Here is a 22,983-nt window from a genome sequence, read left to right on the forward strand (position 1 = left end):
TTAGGTTTTTAGTCAATTTGGTGGTTCTGGTCCAGCCTTTGTGACAGGGTGTTGGGAGGTGAAAACTTCTCAGTTTCTATGCAGGTATTGTCCTTGATATCCTTTGCAAGCAGAGACGCCTATTTAGTAGAGGTTATGATGCCTGAGTCTGCAGTGGGAACAAGTTACCTGCATCATTGTGTCCTCCTGATTTTGCTTCTGTCTACAGCAGAATGGGTTAAACAAACAAAGAAACCCCCACCAGCATCAGTGAAAAGGTGGATCTTCTGTTTCCATCTCCTGGCTGGGATTGAAGATCTCCACTTTTTTTCAGGGGGAATTGCATAACTGGCTTCCATTCTTTATCCCACAACCCTTATTTCAGTATGACAAGGGGGTTGGAGTTGTTTTTTGAAAACAACACAACTTTAAATATGTCCGCAGTCAGTCACCAGCTCACAGCAAACCTGCTCTGAGTTTCAGATGAGCAGCATTGAGTACCTAGAGTTTAAAAAATCTGGGATCATTCTGATGTTTGGCAAAGAAGCATTGGAGAGCCTGAACTCGGGGGCTTTTTTGTTTGCTTTTTCCCCTTGACTGGAGCGTGGGTATGTGGAGTGGTTTCGTTGTTGCTTATTACCAAGCTTCAGCTTGTATTCTGCTTGGGATAGAAGTTGGATCTGTGCTCTTTCTGCCTCTGCATGTGTGATGGTCAGGTGAGGGGCTGCAATTGTCTCCCAGCAGAAGATTAGCACCAACCAGGTATATTCAAACATTAATCTCTTGGTTTTGTTTTCAGTGGGACTTCTCCTCTTGCCTGCCTGAATGCCATGTTACACACAAACTCCCGAGGGGAAGAGGGCATTTTCTATAAGGTCCCAGGGCGTATGGGAGTGTACACTTTGAAGGTAAGTGGCTTGGGGGGGGAACCTCATTTGAATGCACAGCTCACTTTTATCCATTTAAAAATGTTGTATTAGGATAATCCTGAAGAGGGGACTATTCCTCATTGGCATGAATTGTAGCATAAATTTGCCCTGTGAAAGCAAACACTGAGGCTTCCTGCTTGCTAGTGAGCACCTGGGTGCTGGATATACAACTGGAGGTGATAGTTTTTATTCACGGTTGCTGATATTACTATCCCACAAATGAAGGAGTAATTAAAACTTTAATGGAATTTTAGCCCTAAAAGGGTAACTTCATCTCTACTGATCTCAGCCTGCAGCTAGAAATGAACAATTACCTTTCCTCAGTCTACTAATAGTAGTCAGAGAGCATCTGTTGAGAGAAAGTGTGTATTCCTTGACTTGTCCAATTGGCATCTTTAAAATAACATTTATCTGAAACCTTTTACCCCAGTTAAACTGCTAGAAGGAAGCCTGCTCTCACTGTTCCTGACTTTCTCTAGATTTGACTCTGAAGACTGTGCCGTCAGAGCACTTAGGATTCCCCTCCCTACATGTAGACCTGTTTCATGCAGGTATCTCCACTGGAACTGCTCTCCTCATTTCTTTCCATGCTCAATAGAGAGAACATGAGGTTTATCTCATCCTAAAATATTCAAAACATACGAGAAACTGGGTTTTACAAGTACCAGTTAGATTACCAATGGAATCAACTTAAGATTTGCCCTGAAAAGAGAACTTCCAGGAATCATCTGGTCTAACCTGCCTGTTTAATACAGAGTCAGCTACAGCAGGTCGCTCAGGACCATGTCCATCTGGTTTTAAATTCCTTCAAGGATGAAAACCTTCAGCTTCACTGTTCCAGTGTTTCATCATTTTTGCAGTAGAGAAGATTTTCCTTATGTGGAAGTGGAATTTATGTGTTTCAGTGTGTGCCTGTTGCCTCTCACTTTCTTTCTTTCTTGATTATCTGAATCTGTAGTTCACTGTGCTAATGGAAGAAATCTGGAGTCAATTACATTGTTAACACTTGTATTGTCTTGCATACTCTTTGGCCTTACATGTGGAAATTACTCAGCTCTAATTTCAGAGAAAGTCAAGAAATCAACTGTCTCCAGTTAAACAGAGAAGTGTTTTGATTTGTTTGTTCCAGTGGGTATTAACAGAAGGATTTTGCCCACCTGATGCATGCGGACCTGTCTACTTGTCCAGCTGTTATGGCCACTGTCCTGTTTGTTTATACAGTAGACATTTAAGCTTCAGTTAACTTATTAACAGGAATTCAGGATGACAGTACAGTTTCAGCTTTGCCATGTGACTCACTGAGGTGGTGGGATGGAAGCAGAGCAGAGGGGGATGCAGGTGGCCATGTTGGGTGGGAATGGACTGGTGCCTCTGGCTGATGTCCTGCCTGGCTTGGCTCAGCACCACTGCAGGGTGGTGTTTTAGGTGTTTGGAGAGTGGCAGCATTAATGACCACAGCTGAAGACCTCGGCAGCAGCAAACAGTCTGTTGTTGCTAATTAGCACCGATTTCCAATGTAGGTTAAAATCTCAGTCTGGCAGAGTAATAGTAAGGTGGCTCTGGGGAGACCTTGGAGCAGCAGTGCTGAGGTGGGCTGACAAGAAAGCTGGAGTGGGGGCTTTTGTCAAGGGCCTGTAGAGATAGGACAAGGGGCAATTGCTTTAAACTGACAGAGGGGAGATTGAGGCGAGATCTTAGGCAGAAGTTCTTCCCTGTGAGGGTGGTGAGGCCCTGCCACAGATTGCCCAGAGAAGCTGTGTCTGCCCCATCCCTGGCCAGGCTGGACGGTGCTTGGAACAACCTGGTCTAGTGAAAGGTGCCCCTGCCCCATGGTAGGGGGATTGGAGCTGGAGCTTTAAAGTCCCTTCCAACGCAAACCGTGCTCTGGTTTTATGGCTCTATGAATCACTAGAGGGCAGTCTGGGTTTAGGTGTGAACAAGGCGAAAGCTGCTGCTTCTCCCTGCTGGCCATTACCAGCCTAAAACCCTGCAGGTGAACCCACCGTCTGTGCAGTGCAAATGTCTCACTGCACAGAAACACCAGCCAGGCACAGTTTTGAAAGGACCTGTGTCAGCAGGGCAGGGGCTGCTGTGGACCTGGCTGCAGAAACCTTACTGGTGACCATAATGAGGACTATGAGGCACTGAGCTGTCCAGCTGTTTTTCTGTCATAAGTTCAAAAATTGTCTGGATTTCTCATAAAGTGGGATCATACTGGAGATCATACTGGAATTAGGGATTGGGGATGGAGAACGAGTTAAGGAAGAGTGTACCTGGGAAAGAGGTGACATGGGTGGTGTAAAAGATGTGCCAGCTTGGGCTGGGTTAAGTATTTCATACGGGCTCACAGAAGACAATGTGCATGTTTGAGGGCAGTGGCTGAGCTGTTCTGATATTGCTCTGAAGTGTAGAAAAATCCATAATCAGTGCTGGATAAATAAAGAAAACCACTACTTTTAAGAATTTTGTTAAGTTGGAGAGTCTTATGGTGGAGTGGGTAACTATATCTATTTCTTCCATTTGCAGAAGGATGTTCCAGATGGGTTGAAGGAGCTCTCAGATGGCTCAGAGGAGAGCAGTGATGCCCAGTCTGACTCTCAGAGCTCCGAGAACAGCAGCAGCAGCAGTGATGGGTGCAGTAACAAAGATGGGAAGAAAAGCAGATGGAAACGGAAAGGTAATTTTCCTTTTCAGGAGTGATGATTTTTAACATGGTCTGTGTCCATGAAGGACTTGGAGGTTTTTATCCACCTCATCTGTTGCTTTATAAAGATGGGCTGTTAACAAGTTAACAGCCTAAAATCTGCTGTTACCATTGGTGTTCCTGAATTTACTCAAGTGTTGATTTACTTTTGTGTGCACCGAAAGGGAGAAGGTGTCTGTAAATAAAGTGTGTTTAAGTCCTTGATACAAGTCACAGACCACTGTGCTGCACACCCAGGAACAGGGAATCTGTTTTTTCTCAGCTTTTCTCTGCCATCTACCTGCTTTCCCAAGAAAATTCTGCCTCTTATTTCTGGCCTCTTTTGATGCTTTTGGGTGGAACACTGACCAGGAATGAGTGCAGAATCTCTGAGGCTAAAGCATGTGGACTGATGTGTACTGTAAGGTTTGGGATGGAGCTGCTGTGCTGTTTTTCTTTTTTGGACTCCTTTCCCGCATAAACCCAGCAATATTTAGGTATTCAGTACTGTTCAACATGAAATTGTTTACACCTTAGCTGATAAACTGTTGGTTTTTCCTCCACTGCTTTATCTTAGTGATTGCTGAAGTTGACGATTCAGTGATGGCTCTAGGATATCTAGGTTCTGGATTTTCTACAGAAGTACCAAGCAGAGGAAATAATGGATTTCATTCTCTGTGTTGAATCCTGGTGCCTTTAACCACCCTGAGAAGGCAATGGATGTTGTCAGATACTGCCACATCATGCTGTCATGCTGCTTCAGGAACAGCGGAAACCAGCATCTCTCAGCCAATGAGTTATAATATATACTCCTTGTATTAGTAATAAACTGAGTTCCCACCTTTCCACTTCTAGTTTCAGCACCTACTCATTTGACCAGTGAGTTCTTTCATCCGTCAAAATTCTGCTCTGGTATCTGCTTGTCTGCTTAGATGCTCTGAGTTGAATTAATTAAAAAAGCCATAATAAGATGTGAGGAAGCCCTCCGTTTGGACAGAGGTAGCAGACCGCAGCTCTGGGTCTTCCTGGAGAGCTGCTCGTGCAGCTCCTGGTGCTGTATCTTTACCCTTCAATCCAATCTTTTCCTTTTCTCCTCAGTCATGTACAGAATTTCCTGGCTGAAATAAAACACAATTTAAAGCTTATTTCCCATACAACAGGATACCTGCATGGAAGTGCATGAGAGGTTTTCTGAAGTGGTTAAAGACTTGCAGTAACAGATAGGGTCGGCCAAAACCCTTCCATTGGTGCAAAGGTGTGCAGTGGGGAGTCACTGAATGAGAATGTGCTCTCATCGTATGGGTGCATGAGGCTCATGTGGCTCAGACCCCACCTAGTGCTCTCTTCATGGCCTCTTCTGGACTTGCTCTAACAGTTCCACATCCTCCTTATTTTTGGGGTCCCAGAGCTGGATGCAGGACTGCAGGGGGGCGTCTCACGATAACAGAGTCGAGTTTGAGTTGTTCTTCCTTCTGGTCATCATGTTGCTTTGTATCTTCTGAGTTACACCTGCTGGTTTGCGCCCCTTCAGGAGGTGTGTGAGATCCTCTTGCCATTCTTTGCAATCTGGTTTAATCTTTCGTTATGCAGAATAACTTCTTATCATATGCGTGCACGCTGTGTCTGCAGATCGCGTAGGTTGCTTGGCATGGGCTGTAGCACACTGCCTTGGACACCCCACTGGTCCCTGACCAAGGGGCAGCCTCACTGGTTCTACCTCCTGTTATATTAATTGGTTATTATCTGCAGGATGTCAAGATCTGTAAGACTTAAAGCAGACTCCTTCACTCTTTTCCTAAACCAGATAAGTTTACTTCTAAATCCTGAGTCATCTTTGATCTGTGATAAGCTCTTCTTCTAGAAATCTGCTCTGGTTTATATAAGTGATGTCTTTGCCATTGGCACGTGTTTTACCCTTAGAATTTTCCTTGTTTTCTTAGTAAAAAAAAACACAAAACGACAACAACAAAACCAAACCCAAAACAGAAAAACAAACCTAAAGCTACTTACTTCAGCTAAAAATCACCAGCTTCATGCAAGAATACAATTTTCTCACCTAAATTGCACAAAAGAACTTTCAAAGGCATAAATAAGTGCCCTAGTACTTTGCTCTTTAAAAGGTTTTGATACGGGAGGTTTGCTTTTTAAGCAATTTGGGCAACACTGAAGTACAAGCAAGTACATTGTACTTACAACTCTAATGAGAGAAGAACAGCCTTTTGTTTTTATGGGGTATTACAGAATGATGACAATACCCTGTCCTACTGAAACCTGTGCGCACGGATTCTGGTACGACCTTCGGCTGTGTCACACGAGATACTCGGATGTTGCTTTGGAGGGGGGAGGGCAGGAGCATGGGCATATGTTTCTTTGCATACTCTTATCTAAAATACAGTCTTTTGCTTCTCTGAACCTGTGGGTGGCAGTTTTTGCACTGTACACATGCAGAGCTTGCTTTTGTACTTGGGGTATTACCTGAATTTTGCTAAGAAAAGGTCAGGTCCTGCTGGTTCCAGACATGCCTCCTGCCGTGGATTAGAGCCTGTCTGGTCTGGGGTGAGCCCACTCCAGGAAGTGGGAGCCCCCCAAAACCATGGAAGTGACCTCAGTTTGAGGAACACTGCATATCTATCATAATAAGCTCCCTCTTACAGCAAAACAAGAATACAGACTTGTTCAGTGTGCCTTTACCCTGTGTGGTGCTGGTTGATGCTGCTGTGTCACTGATCCACTGTAGGAAGGGAGCGACCACACCGGGGCTTCCCCCAAGGGCTTTTTGCTGTGCTGGCAGATTCTTGAGGTTTTGCTTTGCAGTGCATGTTTCCTTTCTCTGTTATTCTCCCTTTCCTCTGTCTCATCCTGCTCTGCTGGCTGTGGCAGTGAGGATTAAGGGCAGCATTTTCACGTCATTTTGTGTGCCACTGTCCCCAGGTGCCACCTCTGCCACCCTGCTTGCTGGGAGGCTCCCAAGCACAGCAGAGCCCTGGGGACTCAATAACATGGTGGATGGATGATAACTTCCTCCTGCAAATGGTGGATGAGCCGACCAGGAGAGGAGCGCTGCTGGATCTCATCCTCACTAACAAGGAGGATCTGGTTGAAGCAATAAGAGTTGAGGGCTGCCTTGGTTGCAGCGACCATGAGATGGTGAAGTTCAGGATCTTGTGTGGTAGGACTAGTAGAATACCAAGTAGAATTGCAACCCTGGACTTTAGCAGGGCAAACTTTGGCCTTTTCAAGCAATTGCTAGGGGAAATCCCATGGGCAAGGCTGCTTGAAGGTAAAGGGGCCCAAGATAGTTGGTTTGCATTCAAGGACTGCTTTTTCCGTGCTCAAGATCGGAGCATCCCGACACGTAGGAAGTCAAGGAAGAGGGCCAAGAGACCTGCGTGGCTAAATAGGGAATTGCTGGGTATGCTCAAGTGGAAGAGGAGAGTTTACAGGTCATGGAAGGAAGGGCTGGCCACTTGGGAGGAATATAAGGCTGCTGCTAGAGGATGTAGGAAGACAGCTAGGAGGACTAAGGCATCCTTAGAATTAAACCTGGCAAGAAGGGTCAAGGACAGCAAAAAGAGCTTTTTCAAATACATGGCAGATAAAACTAACACCAGAGGCAATGTAGGCCCACTGATGAACGGGATGGGTGCCCTGGTGACAGAAGATACAGAGATGGCAGAGTTACTGAATGCCTTCTTTGTCTCTGTCTACTCTGCTGCAGGCAGTCCTGAAGAGCCCTGTACCCCTGAGACCTTAGATGAAGTCAGGTCGACGGAACGGTTTGCCTTAGTCAATGAGGAATGGGTTAGAGATCAGTTGAGCAATCTGGACATCCATAAATCCATGGGTCCAGATGGGATGCACCCGCGGGTGCTGAGGGAACTGGCGGAAGTCATTGCTAGACCACTCTCCATCATCTTTACCAAGTCTTGGGAAACGGGAGAGGTGCCTGAGGACTGGAGGAAAGCAAATGTCACTCCAGCCTTCAAAAAGGGCAAGAAGGAGGACCCGGGTAACTATAGACCGGTCAGCCTCACCTCCATCCCTGGGAAAGTGATGGAGCACCTTGTCCTTGGTGCCATCTTAAGGCATATCAAGGATAAGAGGGTTATGAGGGGCAGTCAACATGGCTTCACCAGGGGGAAATCATGTTTGACCAATCTCTTAGCCTTTTATGAGGAAATAACGCTGTGGATGGATGATGGCAGAGCGGTGGATGTGGTCTACCTTGACTTCAGCAAAGCCTTTGACACAGTCTCCCACAGCATCCTCACAGCTAAATTGAGGAAGTGTGGACTGGATGATCAGGTAGTGAGGTGGACTGCGAACTGGCTGAAGGAGAGAAGCCAGAGAGTTGTAGTCTATGGGGCGGAGTCTAGTTGGAGGCCTGTAACTAGTGGAGTGCCTCAAGGGTCAGTACTGGGACCGGTATTATTTAATATATTCATCAACGATTTAGATGAGGGAACTGAGTGTACTATCAGCAAGTTTGCTGATGACGCTAAGCTGGGAGGAGTGGCTGACACGCCAGAAGGCTGTGCTGCCATCCAGCGAGACCTGGACAGGCTGGAGAGTTGGGCAGGGAATAACTTGATGAAATATAACAAGGGAAAGTGTAGAGTCCTGCATCTGGGCAGGAACAACCCCAGGTTCCAGTATAGGTTGGGAAATGACCTGTTAGAGAGCAGTGTAGGGGAGAGGGACCTGGGGGTCCTAGTGGACGACACGATGACCATGAGCCAACACTGTGCCCTTGTGGCTAAGGCCAATGGCATCCTGGGGTGTATTAGAAGGGGGGTGGTTAGTAGGTCGAGAGAGGTCCTCATTCCCCTCTACTCTGCCCTGGTGAGACCCCATCTGGAATATTGTGTCCAGTTCTGGGCCCCTCAGTTCAAGAAGGACAGGGAGCTGCTGGAGAGAGTCCAGCGCAGGGCAACAAAGATGATTAGGGGAGTGGAGCATCTCCCTTGTGAGGAAAGACTGAGGGAGCTGGGTCTCTATAGTTTAGAGAAGAGGAGACTGAGGGGTGACCTTATAAGTGTCTATAAATATATAAAGGGGGAGTGTCACGAGGATGGAGCCAGGCTCTACTCAGTGGCAAACAATGATAGGACAAGGGGTAATGGGTACAAACTGGAACACAAGAGGTTCCACTTAAACTTGAGAAGAAACTTCTTCTCAGTGAGGGTGACGGAACACTGGAACAGGCTGCCCAGGGAGGTTGTGGAGTCTCCTTCCCTGGAGACATTCAAAACCCGCCTGGACACATTCCTGTGTAACATTATCTAGGTGTTCCTGCTCCAGCAGGGGGATTGGACTAGATGATCTTTCGAGGTCCTTTCCAATCTCTAGCATACTGTGATACTGTGATACTGTGACTCCTGCAGTGCTTCTTGCTGATGAGCATGTGCTTGGGATCCAAGAAGGTAGCAGGTTATTTATTTTTCTTTAAAGCTAGGTACTTTTGACTTGCTGCCACCCACGTGCCTGTTAAGTAAGCTCCAGTACTTTGAAGCATTCCAGGGATAGGGCATTCACAGCTGCTGTGTGCCAGGGCCTCACCACCTTCCTAAGATCTTCTAAGAATGTCTTCTTAAGATCTCATCTTAGTCTCCTCTCTGTCACTTTAAAGCCACCCCTCCTTGTCCTGTCCCTACAGGCTTTTGTCAAAAGCCCCTTTCCAACTTTCTTTCATTCAGTTGTGAATGCTCCATCCCTGGTAGTGTTCAAGGCCAGGCTGGACAGAGCCTTGGGTGGCATGGTTTAGTGTGAGATGTGCCTGCCCATGTCAGGGGGGTTGGAACTTGATGATCTTCAGGTCCTTTCCAACCCTAACTATTCTATGATTCTGTGATTCTTGTCAGTCCCTTTAGGCACTGGAAGCTGCTTTAAGTTCTCCCCAGAGCCTTCTCCAGACTGAACAAGTCCAGCTCTCTCAGCCTGCCTCCATAGCAGAGGTGCTCCAGCCCTTGGAGCATCTTCATTGTCTCATCTGGACTTGCTCCAACAGCTCCACATCCTTCTTATGTTGGGCCCCCAGAGCTGGATGCAGGACTGAAGTGGCGGTCTCACCAGAGAGGAGCATAAGGGGAGAATCCCCTCCCTCTGCCTGCTGGCCTTGGTGAACTCAGTGAGGTTCACCTCTCAAGCCTGTTAAAATCCCAAAAAGTAAAGTAGTTTCTACTTCAAAATGAGTTTTATTTTTTGTTGGTACATTTGTTTTGCTCTTGAAAATAACCAGAAAATCATTAAATTCCAATTAGAGAGATTCCTTCAGTGTTGGGCTGTATAGCATCAACTCTGGAATGTACACTCCTACACGGCTGCTTCCTGGACTGTTTGTGCAACAAAAACCACAGAAAATCATCCTTCCTTGTTTAAAAAAAAAATATAGAATAAATCACTATCTGGTCACTTAAAGAATATCCCAGTTTCAGCCCAAATTGCCTCCTGGCATTGCTTGACTCCAGCCATGTTTTTACCAATGTGATGTTTGAGTTTGGTCTGTCATCACTTAACACCAGCCCATTGTAAATCAACTGATCCTGGGAGTCTCGGTAGAAAGCGGTGTTAGTGCTGGGCACAGTTGCTGTTTTTGCAGGGATTTGGGATGATAGTTTTATTGTGAGAGTACGGAATTGCGATAAAGATCAGCCAAGTGAATGCAAACTGGGGTAGACAGCAAACAGATGAGCTGCACATATTATTTTGCTTCAAGGCTTTGACTTGAGCTCTTTGAGTGTGTACTTTAGCTTAACTTGACATTATTTTTGCTCATATACATATAAAACAGGAAGTACATTCAGATAACATCAACAGCCACTTCCTTATATGTACAAAAATAAGTGCTCTGACAGCAGCAAAACTGACACTTTGATTTTAGAAAGGATGGAAACCTTTGTGCATTTGTAGACCCACATGAGCATTACATGGCACCAGTTAGCAGCACAGGGGGAGAGGTTTAAAAAGAAGCACCTCACGTTTTCACCTGCATCTCTGTGCCTGAGCTGGAGGCAGAGGAAACCAGTAGCAGGATTGACTGCAGAGCTGAAGCAGCAGCGATGTTCATGGAGCAGCTTTGTGCAGTTCCCCTTGCAGGTAAGTTGCTGTTGTTTCAGCAGTGGCTGCAGCAGATGCTCATTTTTGAGCTCAAACTAGGTTTTTTTCCTGGCTGGGGTCCCTCTGTGCTGACCAGAGGCAAGGCAGATGCCTTTTCTTCAGCCTTGAAGTGAAATGGGTGTTGTCTTTTGAGTTTGATGATAAAACAAAGCATTTTTTTGGATACAGCGCTTGTAAAAGATACCAGCAAGGCTCCTTGGGCTCTGTGTTGTTTTAAATCATCCTCAAACTTCAAATCTAAATGCCTCATTATGGTTGCTTTTATCACCAATATGTTTTGCAGGACAACTTGGAAGTGGTTTGTTGTAATGCATTCTGTGAATGTGAGGAGACAGTCTGTGTATACCTCATTTGTACACCAAGGGTTGTACCTGAGCTTGGGTTTATTAATATAGTCTGTCCTTATGGTGTCTGGAAATAAACATTTATAACTTAGTTGTATTTCCGTGATCAGCTGCAAAGCTTCGGTTGACTGGAGTGGAACCACAGTCAGAGTGCCTACACCTGGGCTTGCAGGCGGGTACAAATAACTAAAAGGCATTTGGCTCCAGTGCATAGCTGCCTGGACTTTCATGGCTTCAGGTAATGAAAATGGCTGTCAAAATGGGATTTTCCTTGAATTTCTTACCTGTCTGTGGTGTTGCCCTTTCTAATCAGAGTCCTCATGAAAGAGCAGGATCTTGTTTAACTTTTCTAACGGCTATTGTCTGTGTGAGCCATTGCAGTAGCAGGTGTCTCCTCTAGCAAAACCCAACCAAAGTTTGCTGCATTAAGAAGGGGAAAGAAAAAAACAGGTGCTAAAATAAACTTTAAGGGAAAAGGGGGAAACAAACTTGGTAAGATTATCAATAATCATTCTCCATTAGTCAGCAATCAGCTTGACTTGCATTTTTACGCAGCAGACACATACCTGGGGTGCCTTGGGGCTCCCAGGGAGTCAGAATTTTGTTTGACAAGATTAGTGTTCAATGTGCAAAGTAGCTATGTTTGGCAAAATGTCATTTCCTGAAAACAAATTAGAAGATTTTTAGTAAGGTTAAAATAGGGTGTCACCCTAAATTCTTCTTAAATAGGGTAGCGAAATAAAATAGGTAATTAAATTTCTGCGTTGTGTTCACTGCCAATAGCCCGTACTTGGGAAAACAGGAATAAGAAATAAAAAAGTATAGATGATCTTCAGGTCCTTTCCAACCCTAATTATCCTATGATTCTATGATATGTATAATTAACTATATTCTATAGCTGAAAGTTTGTGCTCTGTCTTTTAGTACAAAGGAACACCTTGGGCATCTGGAGGCAGAGAAGTACCAGTTTGCAGAGGCATGACCTCGTTTTACTCTTTGAGCTCTGCTGTGGTGGTGGCTCTTAGCTTCCTTAACTAACACCCGGGGCCTGATCCCATGTGACCCTAACAGCTGCCAAAAGTGATTTAAAAAAAGAATTCTGTTTGGGTTATGTCATTTTGTTTCTTCCTGCTAAAGATTGGGTAGAAATATCAGCTTTTCTAAATACAGCCGATTCCTACTTCTGCTCATGACTCATGAGGAAGCTGTTCCCCAAGTATCACATTATGCAGTTTACCAAGGAATCTGCAAGCATGAAGCAAAAAATAGTCCTTTTTCCTTTATGTAGGTTAGTGTATCTTCTCTTTAGGCTAGTGTATCACAGCATCCAAATTTTGAGTTAGGTGTAGTTTCTCATAGTGGGCTGTACAGCCTCCGAGGTCTCACTCTCTACTGGTCAGAAATCACAGAATCATATGGGTTGGAAGGGACCTCAAAGCTCATCCAGTTCCAGCCCCCTGCCTTGAGCAGGGACACCTTCCACTAGACCAGGTTCCTCCAAGCCCTGTCCAACATAGCCTTGAACACTGCCAGGGATGGGGCAGCCACAGCTTCTCTGTGCCAGGGCCTCACCACCCTCACAGGGAACAGCTTCTTTCTTAGATCTCACCTAAATCTCTCCTCTGTCAGGTTAAAGCCATTCCCCTTGTCCTGTCCCTACAGGCCCTTGTCAAAAGCCCCTCTCCAGCTTTCTTGTCGGCCCTTTTAGGCACTGGAAGCTGCTCTAAGATCTCTCCAGAGCCTTCTCCAGGTTGAAGTTGTGTTTTCATCAGACTTCACAGCAGTTTAAGTTGTTTGAGCACCAGTCATTCAGCTGCAGTCACAGGCACTTAACGTGCAGCCCTGTGTTTGGTGGACATTTTAGACATGTAGCAAAACGGGTTATAGACTTAAGAATCTACAGCAGAAGATTTTTTGAGTGAATTCCCATGCATGAATTTTCCTCAGCCTCTAAAACCCCGAAGGCTTAATGAGGAAACAACAGGTCTGTTTTCTGCAGGACACCTTCAGTCTGTGCTTTACAGGTGAACTGTTGCCAAGCTTTCCCAACACTTTAACAAACCCTTAGCTCACAGTCTTGGCCTGATGAAGCTGTGCTCTCTGCCTCTACTTGCTCTCTGCAGAGCTCATCCCAGCTCCCGGTCCTCTTTCCTAAGGAGAAGTGCCAGGCAGAAGCTGTAGGCAGTTATGTTATCAGGAGTCGATAACATATTGCTGAACTGGAGAAGTCTTAGGCATCACTCCTGCCCTGTGTCTCTAACTGGTGTGGGGAGGATGGCTGTTTTGGGGTGGTTATTATCTGTGTAGGGTGGGAGCTTGGCCAATGTATGTGGTATGTATGTGGTAGCAGGGAAGGGTGCATAGTCTTCAGCAGTGTCTCTGCACCTCCAACATGTCCACTGACGATACATAATGGGTGACAGACAGAAAGATTCAGCCAAAGAGTTGGAGAGCAAAGAGGAATCGAAAGCTGCTGCCTTGTGGCTGCAGCGGCATAGAGCCAGTGTAGGAGCAGTAAAACCGCTTCTGTCTCTATCCGGAGCTTTGTTGTCCTAATGCATTTTGATTATGCTTAGCAGGTTTCTCTGGTACTTTTCTGAGCCAGAGGCTTAGGAAAACCTGGTGCATGTGCATTTGTTGAGTTGCCAGGTATCAATGTTGTTCCATGTAATTCACATCAGACCTTCCAGTGACACTGCAATACAATTAGAAAAAACTCTTGCTTCTGATCCTGTCAGCAAGCTCTGTGGTGAGGGATGCAGCAGGAACACATCCAAGGGTTTCTTTCTGCTCAGTAGGTTTCCAGCTGATAGGAGATGGAACACCAACAGTCCAGCCTCAGAAGCCCCAGCGTGATGGAAATGTTCTTGTTCAAAGCAGTGAAGTCTCCTCTCCATGACAGTCTGTCAGGATATACACGAGTTGGTTGTACAGGCTTTCATGTGGAGCAGGGAAGGTTTTGCCATGTGGTACCTGACAGGACAAGCTCATATCCCACCTTCTGTCACCAGCAGTACATGGGTACATGAAGCAAAGTATGTGCAGCCCTGTCTGAGAGAGCAAGGGCTGCTTTGGGATTGAACTTTCTTATCTAGGACTTTTTTTCCCCCTTAGTTGCTTCAGTTTCTCTGACTTGTCCTGGAGATTTTTGCAGTTTGTTCTGTCATTCCATGTCAAGCAAGTTCTTAGTGGCTTTGACTTTCAACCTCACATACTATATCATGTTTGATTTTCACCTGCAAAACCATATGCTGTGTGCATTTTATCTCTACAAGAAAGGCTGTCTGTGGCCTCCCACTCCTCTAGGTTTTATGTTGTAGGAGAAAAGGGGATGAAAACTTGAAAATACTTTGTTCAGTTTTGGTCCCTGCTATGTAAAAAAGGTGTGGATGGGCTAGAGAGGGTCCAGGGTCATCTTGTTCCACGCTTAATGGCCATTCCATCTTTGTTGGACTTTTCTAGCTCAGCTGGATATATTTAGAGCCAGTATAAAAAGAGTACATGGGCTTCAAGAAATAGGTGCATGTATGTTTTGCTCTGTATTTTCTCCCTGGTAATTCCTGTTGTTCTGCTTGCTTTGACCACTGTTGACCTGAGGCTTTTGTACCAGGGCTTATTATAAAACTAAGATAACATTCCTCCATGGTTATTTTCCCCTCTCCTGCAAGTTGCCTGTCAGCCCATGGGTTTTCCCTTGAGTAACTTGGTGTCATCAGTAAATTTTGCCATTTCACTATTTACTTTTTTTTTTTTTCCACACAACTTGTGAATATAATACTTGGATATCTTGACATCCTCCTGATGGTGCTTGCTGTCAGACACGTTTTTGCTCTACACAGGTAATACCTGGCTGCTGGACAGCTCCTGTGGGGAGCCACCAGGACATACAGGATGCAGTAGTTTGGTCTGGCAGTATTTTGCCAGGCAGGTTGGCTGTGGCATCTTCCCTCTTTCACTATTGCAGAAACCATTAAAAAAGCAAACTTTGCAGAGACGTGTGCTAAGGAGATGTGTCACTGCAATTCAGAAATGCTGGAGGTAAATTAGGCTACATGTTAATTGATTGGAGGACCCCATTCCACAAAGTGTTCAAGGCCAGGCTGGACAGGTCTTGGAGCGACCTGGTCTAGTGGAAGATGCCGCTGCCTGTTGTAGAGGGATGGATGGAACTAGATGAGCTTTTTAAGGTCCCTTCCAACCCAAGCCATTCTACGATTCTATGATCAGGTCAGCTTTTCAAGGAGCTGAACCATCTTACAAGGTAGAATTGCTTGAGCCTGTCAAAACCATGTTGATGGAACAATCTCATTGTCTTCTGTTTGGGGCAAAACCTGCTGCCCTTTTTGAGCTCTGTTTGTTACACAGACCCAGGTGTATTTTAGGCAGCTGAAAGCATTTGTATTTCAGTGAGGCATTACATCAGGGAAATGTGCTGCCACATGCACATCAAGGTTTGGTGGCAGCATCAGATCCATGCAAATGGGGTATCTCTAGTGGGATTTGACCACGTTAGGGTGTTTGTCATTCATATTTTGAATTTGGTTGAATGTCCTGTCCAAACATTATTTAAAGTAGGAACGCTATATAGAGTCCATATATGTATGTATGTATACATGTACACACACATTAATGAAATGTAGGGATGTGAGGAGTCTTTGTTGATGGGTATTGCATAGTGATTGCCCCAAGTGACCAAAACCATTATGTGTTACCAATAGAGGAGAAATTTTTTTTTCCCCTTACCAAAATCTAGTTTTTAAGAAGTATGTAACATGTTCTAAAAGTCCTGGGTATGTAGCACTGGCCTGTGCTAACCACAGAGGAACTGGCATTTCACCTACCCTCCTGCACTTTGCTTTTCAAATAAGTATTGGCCACATAAGTGCCTCTTTGCATTTTTAGCATCAGTAGTAGCAAAGTTTGAACTTGCAGTGCTACTGTCATCTTCAACTGTGAAGGACTCATAGTGATGTATAATACATTGTTTATTTTAGTTGCTTCCTTTGCTTCTCCTCTAAGAGAAGAATGTTCCTATTCCATGTTTCTGATGAGTGATGGAATTACCTGTGAGTTACTGATGGTCTAATGAATGTCTCTCTAATGATCCATGGTTTTCACTTAGGCTTTTTGGCAATGCTCTTTCCAGTCAGTTTTCATCACTATGGGAAATCAAATCATTTAAAGTGAAGTACTAATGAATTATTGATATTAGTGCTTCAGACTGTTTCTGGCATTTTCGACTACAGCATGGTCACACTCCCTGTGCCCTCAGCACTTTGCCACCTTCTAGTCCAGTAGTCCGCTTTTCCCTGCAAAACATGGCCCGCAGTAATATCCTGACTTTTGTAAATGTTAAAGCTTTTACTGGTGACCACATAAGGCTGCGTGAACTGATGTTTTTAAGACTTTGCAGTTTATTTCCATCTATTACAGCCAGATGCATGAGATCTGGGGTATCCAGCGTAAAAAGGATGTGGAGCTGATGGAGTGAGTCCAAAGGAGGCCAAGAAGATTCTTTGAGGGCTGGAGCACCTTTGCTCTGGAGATGGGCTGAGAGAGCTGGGCTTGTTCAGCCTGGAGAAGAGAAGGCTGAGAAAGGAGACCTATGAGCTGCTTCCAGTGCCTAAAAGGGCCAACAAGAAAGCTGGAGAGGGGCTTTAGACAAGGCCCTGCAGGGACAGGACAAAGGGGAATGGCTTTAAACCGACAGAGGGGAGACTGTGATGAGATCTTAGACAGAAGTTGTTCCCTGTGAGGGTGGTGAGGCCCTGGCACAGGTTGGCCAGAGAAGCTGTGGCTGCCCCATCCCTGACTGTGTTGAAGGTGGTTGGATGGGGCTTTGAGCAGTCTGGTCTAGTGGAAGGTGTTGCTGTCCCTGGTAGAGGGTTGGAACTGGATGAGCTTTAAAGTCCCTTCCAGTCCAGACCATTCTGTGATATAAGTCTGTGATTTAGTGTACTGGTTACCACATTGATTCAGAAACAGCTGATGGCTCTGAATAAAAGGACCTCAATAAGTGTGAAGCAAACAGCCATGTATGATGAGGATTCTTTCCCTGTGTTTGTTCTGCCTTCTGGTAGTGCTGTGGCAGTTGGGGGGTGCGGGGAAACTTCCCCATTGCTGCTGTGAGCAGCATGTTCTCCTCAGTGGTGTTGGGAGGCAATGGAAGTGGGAGTGCCTATAGCAAAGGCTGCCCAGCAATCTTCTTTTACAGACCTTTTTCGCTTGCCAAACTTTAATTTTGGAGCTTGGTTGTCTGTCTTTCTGGGTAAGGGGGAGTGTCTTTTAACATCAGCAGGATCTCTTCAGCTGCTGCTGAGAATAAAGTGTAGGGAAACTGATTTTTTTGTCCACTTTAAAGCCTTATTTTAGCAGTGTAAGACACTGCCGTGGCAGTGCCTCAACCCAGGACTGGGAATTTGACTGTGTAGTTTCTTGATGAAAGGAAAACAAAAGAAAACATCGTTTGTTTCCCTGACATTGTGCCTGCACTTTGGAGCAGCTCTCGGTTCACAGTCATGGACAAGGGCACAGGTCAAAGAAGCAACAGGCACAGGGAGTGCAGTCCAGGGGTCATCAGGGAGGCAAGTTTCTAAGTGCTGTTTGTTTTTCACCAGAACTGTAAGTACTTCAGTTTGGCTCTTCCTTTATTTTCGGTTACAAATCATGGAATCCATTGTCAAACTGCAGGACCAGCAGTTTTTGGCTCGCCCCTCCACAGCAGCCACTGGGTGCCTGTGCTGCAGCTGTTGATAGGCCTAATGCACACTCCGGTTGCAGCTGACAGGACTGAATGTTTCTCAGCTATTTTTAATGTGCATTTGCAAATTAATGAAAATTAGTTTGGGGTATGAGTTGGAAGTGCTGCTGACAATGAGTTTCATATGTGGACCTTGCTGATCCTGAGCGATAACTCCCATATGGACAGAATCGGGAAGAGTTAATCATAAACAACTGTGAGGGGACGAGCTGTAATGGCTCTGTTCTGATATTTTTTTGACAGTGTTAGCTGGAAACTGGTCTCTCAAGAGCAGTGAATTTTCCTGCTCTCCTATAGCGAACTTTTAGTTGGACACGTCTCAGCCTCAGTTTAGCATGGCTCACAGATCAGAAGCTGCAGTGCTGGATGCTGTACGCAGGTTTCCTGTCCTGGGAAGATGTAGGCATGTCACTAAAGTGACAGCAGGTAAAAGCAGAGGAGGGAATACAGGGAAACAGTTTAAGTTCATCTGTACTGACTGTGCTTTGACCCCTAATTTAGGACTCCAAGGTTGTATTTCAGCTAAGTGCCTTAGAGCTGATATTAAATGCAGCCATTGGCATCATATTATCTTTATCAGTTTCTCTGCAGTCAAGTTATTTGGAGAACTCCTAAATTGTCTAAGTCGACTGGTTCCATGTCAGCTGTGTGGTTTCACCAGTGAAGAAAACTGCTACTTCATGGGGTAAAAATCGGGAAGCTCAGTGTAGTGAGTAATTCGTTGGTCTTCTCCAAAAAATTGAATACTTGTGCAAGTGCCATCTCAGCAGTAAATGCATTGGCGTCACTGCTGCTACAGTCCAGGCCTCACTGCTTATCACTGTCATGAAGCACACAATAACCAAATTATCCCCTCGCAGGCACTTGTGCTGTCCTGAGATTTGTGTTCATGCTTGTGTATTTGGCAACAAACCCTCATTAGAGGATTAGTTTGTGAGGGACCTTGTAGGCACACAAAAGGTGGTAGCTGGGAGTGCCATGTGCAAATTGTGGCAGGGTCTAGGTCATGCTGCTGCATGGCTGGGTTGGATGAGATACGAGTTTTTTAAACGTCTTATTTTCTTTTATTAAAATGTATATTGGCAGAGACAATCTGCAGTAATAACGATCAAAAGACCTGGGAGCTAATGAGTTAGTTGTAAGCAGCTTTCCAGACTTGAGGAGAGCAGCAGTGCTGCCCCAATGCAGTCGCAACAGGGTAATAGGGGATGCAGGAGCTCAGATGGGAGTTCAAAGAACCACGATTACATCTTCCCCTCCTTGAACACCTACACTGGCTTCCTATACATTTCATGTTTGGCCACCTCTAATGTGCTCTGTGTTTGAGTCAGCAACCTAGAAACATGTTCTGTTACCCTAAAACAGTGCATCCGAAGGATACAGTCCTGCTTACATTGGCCTCTAAGTGTCCACTGTGCAGAGATGCTGAGGGTCAGTTGAGCTGCTTCGAAGACTCTTTCTGCCCAGGACTCCAGTCTGCAGCCTCTCTTTACTGGACTTAGGTGGCCACAGAGACCCTGCAGTGAGCCAGCGTGCCTCAGTAGCCCTGCGAAAACAGTGATATAAGCAATTTGAATCGGCTCATGAAGGGACCTGATGCATGTGGAGACAGTCTGAGGGAAGAGATGGGAGCTGCTCTCAGGTTGCGTGTGTAAGACCTCCCTCTGACAGCAAGCCGGTCAATCAGTTCATTTGCTTGTGTAGCTTAACAACCTTTCTGTGTTCCAGATGTATTGTTGTTGCTCAGGTACTCGTGTGTCTTCAGTATGCTGTGGTATTAGTAGGTAGTCACAAATAATACTCAAAAAAAAAGGATACTTTACTGAAGGATTCTATAAAGAAGCGTAAGAAGAATCTTCACTTTAACTTACAGGGATTTTACACAAGTATATGCTGCCCAAAGGGGGTTGCTTTACAGCGAGCAAAGCTGTATGCAACTTCAGTTGCAGGTGTGTTACTTCCTCAGAGCAAATATTTCCATGCAGAATGAGTTGCATCGAGATTGGATTCTCTTAAAAATAATTGTAAATAAAAATACAAAATACAATACAATAAAAATACAGTGCAACAAATACAATTGTTAATAAAAATACAGTGATACCGGTCACGCCAGCCAGCAAAAGTGAGCTTTATGGACATTTCATGCTTGACATCAGAGGTAAAGCTTTGGGTTCTGACAAGCTTTTCAGGGAAGTGGCTCTGCCTGAAAACATTCACATTGTCACCAGCGAATTTTGTGCGTGTGCTTCTGCTTCCTTTGGCAGTTTGATTTTCTTAGTCATGACTTCATTAACCTTTTGCCATACTAAGACAGTTCCTTTTCTGTACATCAGAGGTTTATTGCTGTAGTTGATGTTGAATTCAGGAAAGAGTATTTCATTCTTCAGCGAGTGTTGGGTATTTATCATCAGTGGGAATGAATGGGGATGAATGATCGCTTCTGTCAACTGTGTGGGCTGCCATAGTGTATATCATGGATAAGTTGGGTTTGCCGCTCACCCATACAGCCTTGACTTTTTCCTGAAGGCACACATCTGCTGTGATGTTTGTTTTTTAGCAAAAAGCTCCAACCAACTCAACAACTCACTGATGTTGGCTAATTTGATGTCAGCTGAGGTCATTACCACTTACTACAGTAAATTTTTTCATGAGTATATGTAAAATATTGTATTTCTCTTCTTCCTTCCAGTACAACAGCTGAAAAAATGTTTGGATCAGTAAAATAGCTCTAAATTCAGAACATACTGGTGATAATGATTTGACTTTTTAAATATCCAGGGAGCTGTGCCTTTGTGATTGCTGTGTGGCCTCCAGAAAACTTGAAAATGCTTGAGCCTAGGAAGTTATAGGGATGCAAATTACTGAGGCTTTTTTTTTTTTTACTGTTTCTTTTAGTTTTGTTTTATAAGTACATCCTCAGCAGGCTGGGTTGGTTCCTTCTGCACGTATTCTGTCTGCAGCAAGATCTTCCAGTCTGTGGCTGGTGTTCTAGAGGTGCTGCATGCTGTGAGTAACAACCATAGTCACATGCTCTCCCCATGCCTGGGCTGATACCAGAGCTAAATTTGTGTCATTTAGGTAAGCCTGGGGTTTGTTAACTGGGAGATCTCTGCAGTCGGTAAGGCTTTGTGACAGATGTTGTCCGAGAGGTTTATAATGCTGGAGAGTGCTGCGGCCAATCTGAAGGGCTGTGCCTGGTCCTGCATCCCAAAGAGCTCCTCAGTGGCCTGTCCCTTGATGAAGAGCCATCATAGACACATGGAATACGTTTTGGTGGCAGTGTCTCAAGTATTTCATGTTGAGTCTTGGCTACTGTTGGCAGCTTCAGTTGTCAGATCTTTCTCTTAAGTGACCCAGCACTGTCCTCTTCATGGTGTTAAACTACTTAAGCAGAGGTCTTTGGTGCCAGTTTTATTTCTAAAACTAGAGCAGAGAGCTGCAGAGCTGTGTCTTTCCTGTTCTCATTCACCTTCTTCCATAACGTGTTTGTGATGTCCTTTCCTAGAGCAGAGGAGTTGCCCAGCGTATCCAAGAAAGCACATACTAATAAATTTAAAAGAAAGCTTTAAACTGGGACAGGAGACAGCATGTGGAGACAAATGCGTGATCAGACCCAGACTTGTTGAGTATATCAGTTGTTGAGTACTTCAGAGCTGCCAGTGCAAGACGCACTCCAGTCCCTCCATACAAAGCAAGGAATTGATCTCTTGTATGTTTAGAAACCCTTAATCTGATAAGAGGAATATGGGATCCCTGTCCAAGTTCCAGCTTTACCGAGGGTGAGTGAGGAAAGGGGGAGTCCTGGAAAGTCGCAATTGGACATTATTTCTTCCTTCATTTTAGCAGGAGCAGTCGTGGGGGAGAATTCTTTTAAATGGCTGTCTCACTTGTAAGTATGATGATGTTCTGATGTGAATTCCAGGTTGAGTTCCCGCTCTTATTCTGGTAAATGGCTTACCTGTAGAAAAGAAGGGTACTGGATTAACGGGAGACATTTCTGTGCTTCTCAAAACCTGTTTTAATGGCTTTCACTAGAGGCTTTTCATGTAAGACATCTGGATCCCATTAGCTGTGTAAAACTGGGTTATTTTAAGCTTATGATTGCATATAGGTGGGGGGAGTATTGTATTTTTAGTTCAGCTTGACTGTACTTTCTTCCCACATGAGTGAAGTGCAGCCTTTACTTTCTGAATGTGTAGATCTGGGGGCAGACAATCCCATGGAAATGCATGCAACCCCTTGAGCAGGAGCTCTGGATCTACTATTTTAATTTTGTTTCCTATTATCCTCTCCTGAGCTCAAACAAAATCAGAGACAAAATCCCAGCAGAGCTCCTGCTTCTGAGCTCCAGCAGAGGTGAGCATCTCATCTGTGTGCCCACGTGGCTTTGCACTGAGCTCTGCTGCCAGAGTGAGGAGGGCAAGCGCAGGGCTGACTGGTGGGACATGACCACGCAGCAGTTTGGTCCTTTCGAAGGCGAAGATTAAATGTCATGGCTGAAGAGCATACAGAAGAGTGCTGCTTCTGTGTCAAATAATAAATCAAATTTACCTTGGCATTGGGATTAAAGATTTTGGACTCCTCGTGGGTAGAATGAATTATCAGGATGCGTTGCCCATTTGTAAGGTGGCAATGGTTTCTGCAGCCCATGCAACCAGAGCATTTGGTCATGCTCATGAAGCAGTTACCCAGCAAAAACGTTTTTATTCCTGCTAGAATTTTTACCTAATGCTCTTGAGTATAAATTTAGCAGGGCGGTTTCATTGTTCCAAAATAGTTTGATTCCACTGACCCAGAGATGAGAGTTCCCTCTATTGCATATTATATTGGAAACCATAATTAGCTCTTGGCTTTAAAAAACTTAGAGATCCAGTAAACCCCCACTGTTCCAGGAACTGTTGTGCGAGTGGTTTGCAAGGCCATGCCCTTTGCCTATATCGCTGGCCTTGTTGCAGTCAAAATAGAGCATCTGTATCGTGTTTTTACACTAGTGGCATTTGGGTAGGTTGCTTTTGGTTGTCTTCAGCCATAGCTCAAGCAGAAGACTTTTCTTGTCAGATTAATTTTGGTTTTGCAAACTGTTATATCTTTTTTTCCTTCTCACTTGAAAGTATTTTGATTCCCAGATTCTCTTAACAATTGTGGTTGTATTTTCCTTTACTGCTAGTGCAT

The 22,983-nt window shown here is 44.9% G+C and overlaps 1 protein-coding gene across 8 annotated transcripts in view; it reads left to right on the forward strand.

Moving 5' to 3' along the window:
• Positions 1-22,983, forward strand: part of ASXL2 (ASXL transcriptional regulator 2) — a 114,535-nt gene that overhangs the window by 53,222 nt on the left and 38,330 nt on the right. For 6 of the 8 annotated variants that reach the window (XM_062622620.1, XM_062622616.1, XM_062622615.1 and 3 more), the window contains 2 exons: positions 779-887; positions 3,435-3,585. In XM_062622620.1, coding sequence (XP_062478604.1) covers positions 810-887; positions 3,435-3,585 — 229 coding nt within the window. In that variant the 5' untranslated portion in view covers positions 779-809. Of the gene's footprint in view, positions 1-778; positions 888-3,434; positions 3,586-9,996; positions 10,687-22,983 lie in introns of those variants that run through there. The other 2 variants (XM_062622622.1, XM_062622623.1) reach the window with 2 other exon arrangements.

Source organism: Pezoporus occidentalis, unplaced genomic scaffold (assembly GCF_034315485.1).
Source record: "Pezoporus occidentalis ecotype Australia unplaced genomic scaffold, CSIRO_AGI_Poc_V1 ctg244, whole genome shotgun sequence".
NCBI lineage: Eukaryota > Metazoa > Chordata > Aves > Psittaciformes > Psittacidae > Pezoporus > Pezoporus occidentalis.